The sequence below is a fragment of the Acinonyx jubatus genome, chromosome F2 (genome assembly GCF_027475565.1).
Source record: "Acinonyx jubatus isolate Ajub_Pintada_27869175 chromosome F2, VMU_Ajub_asm_v1.0, whole genome shotgun sequence".
Lineage (NCBI taxonomy): Eukaryota > Metazoa > Chordata > Mammalia > Carnivora > Felidae > Acinonyx > Acinonyx jubatus.
In genome coordinates this window covers 42083249-42095764 of record NC_069394.1, presented here as the reverse complement: position 1 = coordinate 42095764, position 12516 = coordinate 42083249, and the positions used below count along the sequence as shown (strand labels likewise).

At 41.0% G+C, this 12516-nt stretch overlaps 1 protein-coding gene across 6 annotated transcripts in view; it reads right to left on the bottom strand.

Annotated features, from left to right (window-relative positions):
• Positions 1-12516, bottom strand: part of CDH17 (cadherin 17) — a 75994-nt gene that overhangs the window by 27644 nt on the left and 35834 nt on the right. For all 6 annotated transcript variants that reach the window (XM_053208172.1, XM_015072174.3, XM_027064223.2 and 3 more), the window contains 5 exons: positions 11136-11294; positions 10833-11032; positions 8156-8287; positions 7700-7850; positions 1451-1666 (listed from right to left, as the gene is read on the bottom strand). In XM_053208172.1, coding sequence (XP_053064147.1) covers positions 1451-1666; positions 7700-7850; positions 8156-8287; positions 10833-11032; positions 11136-11294 — 858 coding nt within the window. The remainder of the gene's footprint in view (positions 1-1450; positions 1667-7699; positions 7851-8155; positions 8288-10832; positions 11033-11135; positions 11295-12516) is intronic.

Sequence of the window (12516 nt, the reverse complement as noted above, 5' to 3'; positions counted from 1 at the left end):
ATGAAACCCCTTCCAGAAAGCCTTACCTGCCCTCTCCCTCCACTGAGTCACTCATTTCCTTCATGGGCTACCTTGTACATGTTTCTTGTAATTTATGTATTCACATGTCCATCTCCTTTATCATGAAATGCTCCTTGAGGACAGACACTGTGTCTTATTCATCTATGTATCTTCAGTACCTTGAATGGTATCTTATGCAAGGTAAGTGCTCAATAACTATTTGCCAAAAGAACGGATGGCTAAAGGCGTGAAACTGTTAATTCATCATAGGAAGGTATGATTTATTATACTCACTTCTGTTGTACCTCTTAACATAATGCTAGACATATATCAGGCCCTCAATATTTGCCAAATTACTAACTTCCAAAAAGTCTGTAGTAGAGGCCTATTAAACCCTAATTCTCTTCAGTATATCAATATCCATATAAAGGGAGAAAGGTGAAGAGTGGTGTCAAATGATGCTCTCTTCTTCTCTGTACCTATATAATCTATGACTCCTAGCTCAACAGTTACTGAACTATTGGTCGTGTGACATTTGGTGATAGTTAACTCAAAGAAAGATTCTTAACCTAGGAGTGTGTGTGCCCCTCAAATAAATCTGGCTATGAATACATGTGTTTTTGTATGTCTATGCACACTTGTCTGAAAATGTGTGCGTTTCTTAGAGAATGCACCGTTTTCATCAGAGTTTCAAAGGGTCCTGGGACCGACAAAGATTAAGAACCACTTGCTTTGAAATTGTACAGGAATAAGGAACAATGTCTCCTGGTGATGTCACACGGCCAACTGGAAGCTGAGAGAAAACAGAACTCCCCCAAGTGTATTGCTCCCCCACTTTCATACAACAGAGTCCTTGGAGTCTGAAAGGGAGAATAGAAAAATACAATTAACAGGCTGGTTCGTGATCACAGCAGCCATGAGAACGTGCCTTGCTAACTTCCAACAACAGGGAACTTAATTGACAATGGCCCTGCTGCTGTGCTTTGAAATCCATCAGCACATTTTCACTGAGGTCTCACTTCCCATGGGCTGCCCCAGCCAGTGACCGAGCAAGGCAGGCATGCCAAGGCAGGCATGTTCAAGGAGATCATAGACTCTTTTGATGGCTAACCTTGGACTCCTCAATGACCTTGGCCAACTTTTCATTTTTTCCTTTTTTTTTTTTTTTTTTTTACTCTTAATGCTCTATGGTACTCCCACCAGCCTTCTTTCCTTCTCTCCTCCATTCAAGGTTAGGTTTGTATTGTGGTCTAATGGTTCTGATGCCTGAACTGTAACTCTGGCCTTTACCATGTTGGGCCAAGTCCCTCTATGTTCCATGTGTGTTTTATAAAGGAAGGAAGAACTCTCAAATGGCATTCTGTAATACACCCAGGCATTAGAGCAGCTTAACAAATCGCAACTGGAAGGAAAACAGTATTTCACTTTTGACAGTGAACATGATACTAACCTTTGTCAGACACCTCTATTGTCAAATTGTACTGTGGAGTGTCTTGCTTCTTCAAGGACTGCCCAGCCAACTGGACCACTCCCGAGTAGGTTTGGACCAGGAAGAGTCCTTCCTTGGGAAGTTTGGGAATTTGATCCACAATTTTGTATACTAAAACACTGTTGGCAGTATTTTCTTCATCCATGTCATGGCCAATAAAAGTCCCAATATTGCTACCTGTGGAGAAGGAATAAAGGGAATCCATCCATTACAGGCTCTATTTAATCTACTGTATTAAAAAGGGCTTCACTGGATAAGCAGTTTCCTAGAAAGTTCTGTAAATAACTTTGAGTAGCAGACTAAAGTTCTTAGATTTATTTGGTTCTTCTCACTCTTTCCATAGTGTAGTACATCGAGCAGTATATTAGTCTGACAGGGCCAGCATAACAAAGTACAGGTTGGATAGATTTAGCAACAGAACTTTATTTTCTCACAGTTTCTGAAGGCTAAAGATCTGAGATCAAGATGTTAGCAGGGTTGGTTGGTTCTAAGACTTCTCTCCTTGGTTTCCAGATGGCCGTCTTCCCATGTCTTCACATGGCCAGTCCTCTGTACATGTCCAAGTCCAGATTTTCTCTTCTTAGAATGACACCATTCATATTAGATTAAGACCCACACTAATGGAAGCATTTCAACTTAACTACCTCTTTAACGAACCTAGTTCTAAATATTTCCCCTTTGACATACTGAGGATTTCACCATATGCGTTTTAGGAGGGACACAATTCAGTCCATAACAAATAGTGTCCTACAAAAATTCATGTCCACCTGAAACCTCAAATGTGACCTTATTTGGAAATAGAGTCTTTGCAGATGTAATTAGTTAAGGATCTTGAGATGAAATCATCCTGAATTTAGAGTAGGCTAAATCCAGTGATTGCTGTTCTTATTAGAAGAAGAGAAGACACAAGACACGTACAGAGGAGGTGGCCACGTGAAGGAGGAGGCAAAGACTAGAGTGATGCCTTAAGCAGTCAAGTAATGCCAGGAACCACCAGAAGCTAGAAGAGGCAAGAAAGAATTCTCTCATGGCTGGGACCTTGATTTTAGACTTCCAGCCTCCAGAACTGTGAGAGAATACATTTCTGTTGTTTGAAGGCACCAACTTTGCGGTCATTTGTTATGGCCCCCCTTGGACACTAATAGACAAGACAAATGGTGTAACGAAACAAGGCTGAGCCAACTGTGGCTTGCTTCTAAGCAACTTTACGCATTGGTTGCAGAGACTGACCCCACCCCAAAGATAACACAGGGCAAAGAACAGGCACACATCCCCCACCTTGGTGCAGTTTATAGCCCCATGTATTTTATGCTGGTGAGTGTTTTGATCCAGGGAGTTCCAGAAGTCAGAGGCTATGACTCACTGCTCCCTCTAGTTCTGAGTGAGTTCTAATAGGTTCTGGATCGTCTTGCCCTGTGAAACGAGAACTGTGGGTTTCTCAACATGCAGTAAAAGTTCCACCTTGGGGCTAAAATTTGAATACATCCCAGTTGTGGAGTTAAGTTTCACCCCTTCCCCAATCAATTTGCATCAACTGACTTACATGGAAATTTAGAGATTTTTTTTTTTTTTGACAGGAGAGGTAGAGAAGTATGCATGTTTTGTCTATAATGGAACCATACACATGTAGATGTGTCTCATGGGCTGGGGAGGGGGCATTATGACCTACAGGGCATAGGCAAATATTTATCTAATATGGAGTAGCTGCTATTTCTGAGTCCATTATAACCAAGTCACCTTTGTGGCATACATCTGCCCTTAAAAATATGAGTGTTGGAATGAAAGAGTATCTTACTAAATTCTGTGATCCTTTGTGGTCTGAGCAGCCTTGCCTTGGACCTTTCCTCTCAGTAAGTAAGTGTAACACAGAGGACACTGTTCTTCTCCCACCCCACAGGAAAATTCCAGCTGTCAGAGTCACCATGAGGACTATCAACATCAGTGACTGGGGAAATTCCAGCAGAGGATGCTACTTAGTGGGAGCAGAGAACGTTTTGGGTGGGCCAGAAGTAAAAGGAGGGCCATGTCTCTGAGTGACAAAGGCCAGGGGCAGGTGGCAGCCTGAATTGATTCAGAGGTATATACAGCATCTCTTGGGGCACTCAGAAATAGTTGAGGCAGGTGGGGCAGGGAGGTGGGGCTTTTACGAGAAACGAAATTTCCTGTATGAGCACATAGAACTTGGTAACAAGTGGGATTTCAGAATTAATACTGGCATTGCTAAAACTTGGGGACATGAGTCCTACGAGATTTTGGCTAATAAAAGACACTAAAGATACTAAATCTTTGTTTAGGCTAAATATAGAGAACAGACTCAATCTGTGCTGATTTAGAAGAATTCCTGGCCCATTACATCCACCATTTGACACCTTGTGAAATATAGCTACAAAATAAATTCTCACCTTTAGAGAAGCAAATATCCCCTGGGCCCCTGAAGAGTTTAGTCTACCAACAATGAGTTCTTCACCAGTCTCAGAAAGCTAGTACTATCCTCTTCCCAAAGGTAGGCAGCTTTTAAAATTGTTCCCAATGACCTCTCCCATATTAATGCCCTGGTGTAACCCCCACCTCTTGTATGTGGATTGGGCCTAGTGACTCACTTCTAATGAATGGAATGTGGTAAAATGATGGATGTCACCTCAGGGATTAGATTATAAAAATACTGACTTTCATCTTGGTCACCATTTTTTGAGCTCTCACTGCCCCCCACACCCAAGCTTCCCCTCTGAATCAACGGTACCCAGGGGCGCCTGGGTGGCGCAGTCGGTTAAGCGTCCGACTTCAGCCAGGTCATGATCTCGCGGTCCGTGGGTTTGAGCCCCGCGTCAGGCTCTGGGCTGATGGCTCAGAGCCTGAAGCCTGTTTCCGATTCTGTGTCTCCCTCTCTCTCTGCCCCTCCCCCATTCATGCTCTGTCTCTCTCTGTCCCAAAAATAAATAAACGTTGAAAAAAAATTTTTTTTAAAAATTAAAAAAAATAAATAAAAAATAAAGGTACCCAACTAAGCTACACTCTGATTCCTGACTCACAGGAACTTTGATATAATAAATATTTGTTTGAAACTGTGAAGTTTGGGGGACATTTGTTATGTAGCAATAGACAACTAATACACTAAATGTTAGGCCCTAAACAAAAAAACTTGAGTGATCATCTGGAAAGTTCTTCAAAGATCCTCTACCTTCATTTAGCATCACAGACCAGAAATTTGGGAGGTTTTCAAAAAGGGTGATGCCACAAGTATTTCTTGGCTATTGTAATACATTTCGTTCTTACACAACTGTCACTGTTGGAAGATTCTTCCTTATAATTAACTAAAATCCTTCAAGCTGTCATTTAACCCTTCCTACTGCAGCAAGAATTAGAATAAATGAAAAAAAGAGGACCTGAGTAGAACACACAGACAATAGGTAACCTATATAGGACTCCTGACAGCAAGAAAAGAAAAAAACAAAACAAAACTATGAGCAGTGAGCAAATAAGCCACAGGAGCAGTACTCATCAAGCTGCCAGAACGGCACCCACTGTGCCAAAAATGTGTAGCAAGAAGAGTAGAGAGATCAAAAGAAAATGGTAAGAAGGTCCACAAGGTATAGGAGGGTCTGCTTACAAGGACAGCAAGGCCCTAGGAGTGGCAGTCTAATCTTGCACAAAACAACAGACAAAAACATTTCAAGAAATGCCAGCCTGTGGCACAAAAACAGACATTCAGATCAATGGAACAGAATAGAGAACCCAGAAATGGACCCACAAACGTATGGCCAATTAATCTTTGACAAAGCAGGAAAGAATATCCAATGGGATAAAGATGGTCTCTTCAGCAAATGGTGCTGGGAAAACTGGAGAGCGACATGCAGAAAAATGAACCTGGACCACTATCTTACACCATACACAAAAATAAACTCAAAATGGATGAAAGACCTAAACGTAAGACAAGAAGTCATACAAATCCTCAAGAAGAAAGCAAGCAAAAACCTCTTTGACCTCGGCTGCAGCAACTTCTTACTCAACATTTCTCCAGAGGCAGGGAAACAAAAGCAAAAATGAACTATTGGGACTTCATCAAAATAAAAACCTTCTGCACAGCAAAGGAAACAATCAGCAAAATCAAAAGGCAACTGATGGAATGGGAGAAGATATTTGCAAACGACATATCGGATAAAGGGTTAGTATCCAAAATCTATACAGAATTTATCAAACTCAACACCCAAAAAACAAATAATCTAGTGAAGAAACGGGCAAAAGACATGAATAGACGCTTCTCCAAAGAAGACATCCAGATGGCCAACCGACACATGAAAAACTGCTCAACATCCCTCATCATCAGGGAAATACAAATCAAAACCACCATGAGATACAACCTTACACCTGTCAGAATGGCTAACATTAACAACTCAGGCAACAACAATTTTATTTCAATAAATAAAATTTAAAGAAAGTATCTTTTAGGGAAATACAAATCAAAACCACAATGAGATACCACCTTACATCTGTCAGAATGGCTAACATTAACAACTCAGGCAACAACAGATTTTGTAAAGGATGCCGAGAAAGAGGATCTCTTTTGCACTGCTGGTGGGAATGCAAACTGGTGCAGTCACTCTGGAAAACAGTGGAGGTTCCTCAAAAAATTAAACATAGAACTACCCTATGACCCAGCAATTGCACTACTAGGTATTTATCCAAGGGATACAGGTGTGCTGTTTTGAAGGGACACAGGCACCCCAATGTTTATGGCAGCACTATCAACAATAGCCAAAGTATGGAAAGAGCCCAAATGTCCATTGATGGATGAGTGGATAAAGAAGATGTGGTATATATATATATATACAATGGAGTATTACTCAGCAATCAAAAAGAATGAAATATTGCCATTTGCAACTATGTGGATGAAACTAGAGGGTATTATGCTAAGTGAAATTAGTCAGTCAGAGAAAGATAAATATCATATGACTTCACTCATATGAGGACTTTAAGACACAGAACAGATGAACATAAGGGAAGGGGAGCAAAAATAATATAAAAACAGGGAGGGGGAAAAAAACATAAGAGACTCTTAAATATGGAGAACAAACTGAGGGTTACTGGATGGGTTGGGGGAGGGGGGGATGGGCTAAATGGGTAAGGGACATTAAGGAATCTACTCTTGAAATCATTGTTGCACTAGATGCTAACTAATTTGGATATAAATTAAAAAAATAAAATTAAAAAGAAAGCAAGAAAGAAAGGAAGAAAAAGAAAGAAAAGAAAGAAAGAAAGAAAGAAAGAGATGCCAGCCTGTTCAACCAATGAGCTCATTACCATGGGGAAATAGACAAGCATTGTGCCAAATCCAGGGAAGTCCTAAAACTCCCAGAAATCAGGGGTACCCGGGTGGCTCAGTCAGTTAAGCATCCAACTCTTGGTTTCAGCTCAGGTCATGATCTTGTGGTTTGTGAATTTGAGCTCCGCATTGGGTTCCATGCTAACAGCACAGAGCCTGCTTGGAATTCTCTCCCCCTCTTTCTCTTCCTGTCTAAAAATAAATAAAGCTAAAAAAAAGTCCCAGACATCATAATGTTCTCCTAGCAGTTGTCCTCTGTACAAAACCAAAGCCATCATTCAACACAGTGAAAAGAAACAAAACAAATTGAGAACGAAAGGACAAAAATAGGTAGGACTTGAGCTTCATTTACCATCTTCCTGAACAATTATTTGATTCCTAGAGAGGGAGAATCAAGGGTCAAAAGCCAACTTGCATTCGTAGTGCTTACTTATTGTAAGGTATCTGACATTGGATGTAAATGATTATTTAAATCATTTAGCAAGTTTGACGAGATTTTATCGGATTGTCAGAAGGGCAAATAAGAATTGATGGGACAACCTTGTACATGAGATAACCTTATATATATATATACAGGATCCTGGCATCCATAAATGGTTATGATAATAGGGGTAGTTGGTAGTAGTAAATGGGTGGTAGTAGTAGCAATATAGTGGTGGTCGTAGTCATAAAAGCTCCAGTTTCAGAGCACCACCCACATACGTTTGAGCCAAAATACTGTACCTATGGGAGTCCAAAGTGTATTCAATCTCTGTGCCGTGTTAGACATGGACAACCGATCCCCGACCAGGCTTACCTGCCCACCCACCACCTGGTAGAGAGGAGAAAGGGCTTACAGAGGTAATACATGGTGGAGAGTTACACAGCTTCAAACAACTCTCTTTTCTTACCTATATCTTCATTCTCCTGGACCTCAAATACGGTCACCGCAGATGGACATGTAGGTGGATTATCATTAATGTCTTTCACTTTTACACGAATTTCCAGTGGGAAGGCAAGCGGTTTTCCCATCTCATCCTTTGCCACGGCATAAAAAACATACTACAACAGGAAGATCAGTGTTAAGGCAGGACTCCTCCATCATCCCCTTTAAAAGGCAGAGGAAACAGCTTGGGTTTACCCCTTTATTTTCAATTTACTTAGAGCTGGAAGACGAGAAAAAATGAAATGAGTTGGATCTGTGGGCGTGCTCTCATGTCTTTGAGAGAAATAATATACTGGGGTCCAGAACACGGTTTGGGGCTCTGGTTGTCGTTGTTTTTATGTAAAATCGATTCTGCATTTAGTTGTCTGTAGGCACTGGACTCCGTCTTGCTATCTGTGAAACTCCTCCCAGGCTTACTCACCGAATCCTTTTCTTCACGGTCCAAGGGCTGAGTCACATAAATACCTCCTTCCTGGTCAATTGAAAACGGTAAAGTTGACAGCTTCTCCTTTTCACCTAAGGAGTATTGTGCACCTGGCTCATTCCACTGCACCTACAGGGCCCAGGGTGAATTGCGAGAAAAGATAGATCAGGACCAAGAGAACCGGAAAGGAATAAACAATTTTCCGGTTTTCAATTTGAAATTTCTGACGATCTTGTTTTTATGTCTGTGTTTTCCTAGAACTACTTCATACTCAACCAAAATTAAGCCTTTTGTTTTCTTGTTTTACCAAGTCACATTGCTCAAAAAAAAGCACACAGGGGTGTTTTTCTTCTCGAAAGCAGGTCTTTGTGAATCTTTAAAGAATTTGTGGGTTGCTCCTTTGGAGGTCTGACCATGGAGACTTCATATCCATGAAACATTAGTTCAAGAAACAAAATGTACTTTGCAGCTGGTACTATCTGAGAACAAATCCATGACATAGGACAAGTTTCTGAAACTCAACAATGGCAATGATAAAAGCAGTAGGAGACACTCTAAACTCTTCTCTATGCCATTATTTAAGTAAGACAAATAGTACATAAATAAAGCACATTCATCCCCTAAATATTTAGTCTTAGAGACTCCAAAGACAAGAATAACTGCCAACTCCTAGTGTTGTTCGTAAACAACTTGGCAAAAAATAAACTGAATGGTAAGATCAGTCAACTTGCTAGAGACACAGCCTGGCCTCTCTGACATTCTAATACTTGTAATAACACCTACAGAGGATCTGCCACATGCCAGACACAATTCTAAACACTCTTATGTACGATTTCATTAAATTTTCAAAAAGTCCCATGAGGTGGAGAGGTAGAGACTATTATACCCATTTTATAAGTGAGGAAACCAGGGCACAATGTCTATGGCTATGAGAAATTTCTCTATGGCTATGAGAAATTTCCAGACTAAACTATTCTCTCAGACCAGCTTGGGAAGGGTATCAAGGAACCACCCTTGCCCCTTGTTAGCTATTTAAACACCACCCTCCTGTCAAGCCAAAGACCATGTTCTTGGTTCTAAGAGAGCTCCCCTTGTGTCCTAAAAATTCAGTCTGACTTCTTTTCTCTTGAGCTGTTCCCTCTACTCTTCTTCCTGGGTCTCAAGACACCCAAAGCACTTTCCCCAGGCCTGGGTATTAGGTGCAGCACCTCGAATTTCTTTACATTGACAGCCCTGAGAACAAATAAACACGTGTGCTCTTTTTAGCATTTCTAAGTCCTTGTGGGGATAACCTACATAATAAATAAGACTTTAGTAAAGGCCCCAAGTCTGAAATTTGCATGGCTGTGAGTCCTGACACATTTTCTTAGCTGATAAAGCAGAATATCTCTTGCTTTCATTCTTTTTTTTTCACCCCGAAGGTGAAGTTCATTAATTCAATATTTCAATAAATAAAAATCCTTTTAAGATTGACAATAGGTATGATGGGATGGGCCATTCCAGGACCCCTAACAACATCATTCAGAAAAATATCTTAGGGGAACTACAGACTGAGACTCATAATATTAAAACCTTTTATCCATGTCACAAATACTGTTGCTGAATTACTCTTCACAACAACAAGAGAGGTATTATTATCCCCATTTCATTGAAGAGGAGCTGGGGCTCAGAGGGGTTAAATGGCTTATTCATGATCAGTCATTAAAATAATGTAGGAGGCATGTGGTTTTGGTTATCTGCTTCAAAATCTAGTGCTCTCTCACTAACCCACAGTTTTCACGTCAAGGAACCCCCTGATCTTACAGAAAATATCAGATCTGGGTGGACCTGAAGGTGGATTTCCAGGATCTAAGGTAGGAGGGGACCCAGGGTAAGAGCACCAACCACAGAGGTGGGAAGAGGGGGGACATTTGAATGAAGACTAGAGGCACATATAGGAGATGGAGTCGCAGGAGGGTGGTCTCCAAGAGTACAGGTTGCCTACTTGACTCCTACTCTTGGCCAGTCCTGTGTCTGTCCCTCAGTCTATGATGGGATGAGTCTATTGGATAGAGATTTTCTCACAAGAATAAGAAGCAGTCTTTCAAAAATATTTGCAACTCCTATTCAAATCATGTGTATTAGTAGTATCTACTTGGAAGGGAAGGTGAGTACAATTCTTTTTTAAAGCTTGTGTGTGTGTGTGTATGTGCGTGTATCTGAATCCAAGTTGGTAAAATCCAGGGTTTACCCATGATAATAAACTAATAAACTCCAGAGACTCAGGGCCAGAGACTTTGTCTATTTAGTTTGTTTTATAATTATGCTATGTAAAAATGCACCCAATAAATATATCAGTGAAGACCATGACAGAGGGCCTCTACAAAGTGAGGCCATTTATCTCATTGTCTTGAGGGGTGCCTGGGTGGCTCAGTTGGTTGAGCATCCGACTTAGGCTCAAGTCATGACCTTGCAGTTTGTGGGTTCAAGCCCTGTGTCAGGCTCTGCGCTGACAGCTCAGAGCCTGGAGCCTGCTTCAGATTCTGTGTCCATGTCTGTGTTTGTGTCCCTTGCTTGCGCGCTCTCTCTCTCTCCCTCTCTCCCTCTCTCCCTCTCCCCCTCTCCCTCTCAAAAATAAAAAAATAAACTTAAAAAAAAGTTATCTCGTAGTCTGGAGACATTCCTCGGGCACTACCTGAGTGATTTTGATGGGGTGAGGATCAGTTGAGTTTTCTACAATCTCCACAGGCTCTGGTGCTTTCCAAATATTCTCCTTCACCATAATGTTCACAGATGTGCTGTCACTGAAGGAATGATCATTCTGGCCTCCCATGTCCTTCACTGAGACCACCAGTCTGTAGGAAGGATTCTTAATGGGATCCAATTCCCGAGATCCTATGAGAAGTAGGAGAGAAGAGAAAAGGAAATGTCTCCAAGGGTAACACAGATCTAGGTCCCTCTTCCTGACTCAGTCTTATGAGGGCATCATTCGACTTACCTTCTAGGGTAAGGGAAATTGCCCCTGTTTTGTTGTTGATCTGAAAGTACATGACATCATTGATCTTGGGAAGCTGGATGATAATTTCATAAATAAGCTGACCATTGGGAGTAGTTGGGTCATCCAGGTCTGTAGCATTGACATACATGAAGGGTTTTCCTGTTTAACAAAACATATCCAGAGAGGAAAAATATGTTAGCTGAAATCCAAACCAACCATAGCCACTTTTATCTTCTAAGAGGCAGAGATAGGATGGAGGAAGGTACCCTAATTTATACCAGTGGGGAAATATATCTTTACTCTGCTTCCTTCCCCTAGGATGGGGTTTCTTGAAGTATGGTCCAGGGACTTGTAGGGGTCTTTGAGATTATTTTAGGTTTGATGGAGTCATGCACATGTAAAAGATCCAGTCAAGCACAAGATAATTTGATGGATTTTAGCATAAAGGAGTATCAAAAAAAAAGCTTTGGTATAGTTTCAGATTTCACATTGTCACCAGCCTTTAAGAAACCACCACTTGTTGAGTTCTGGTGTAGTATCAAAGAATATCCACAGTTATCTGAGGATGCTATTACAATACTCCTCCCTTCTCCAACTGCATATCTGTGTGGGGCCAGTTTTTCTTCATATGCTTCAACTAAAACAGCCTATAGCAACAGAATGGGTGCAGAAAAGGACACAAGAATCCAACTGCTTTCAGTTAATTAATCCAGTTATTAAAAAGATGTGCAAAGATTAAAACAAAGCTATTCTTAATAATTCCTTTTGTCCTTAAAAATAGCTATTTTCATTAAAATATGTTTATTATTACTTACAATGAATTAATTTTTTAAATTTCTAATATGGTAAATATTGGTAATCAGTGATGTCCTAGAGCCAGCTCTTGAAAGCCAATGGTTGAATTTCCAGAAACTTTGTGAACCAATTATTAACACCACTGGTACCTTAAAATAAGCCATGTTGGGAGTATTGATACCACAGAAATTGGAAAATGTTACAAATCAGGGCTTCTCCCCTCAGAAAGATAGCTATTAAACATTTACCAGCACATCACTGGATATAATCCACATATTCAAAAGATTTTTGGAGTTGTTAATAATTTTTAAAAGAACACAGGAGCCCTGAGACCAAAAATTTTGGGAACCACTGATCTAGAAGACCCTATTGGTGAAGAGAGAAAGGGTAAGACTTAGAAGATTCTTGGGGTGCCTGGGTGGCTCATTTGGTTAAGCGTCCGACTTTGGCTCAGGTCATGATCTCACAGTTTGTGGGTTCAAGCCCCGCGTCGGGCTCTGTGCTGACAGCTCAGAGCCTGGAGCCTGCTTCCGATTCTGTGTCTCCCTTCTGTGTCTCCCTCTCTCTCTGTCCCTCCCCTGCTCAT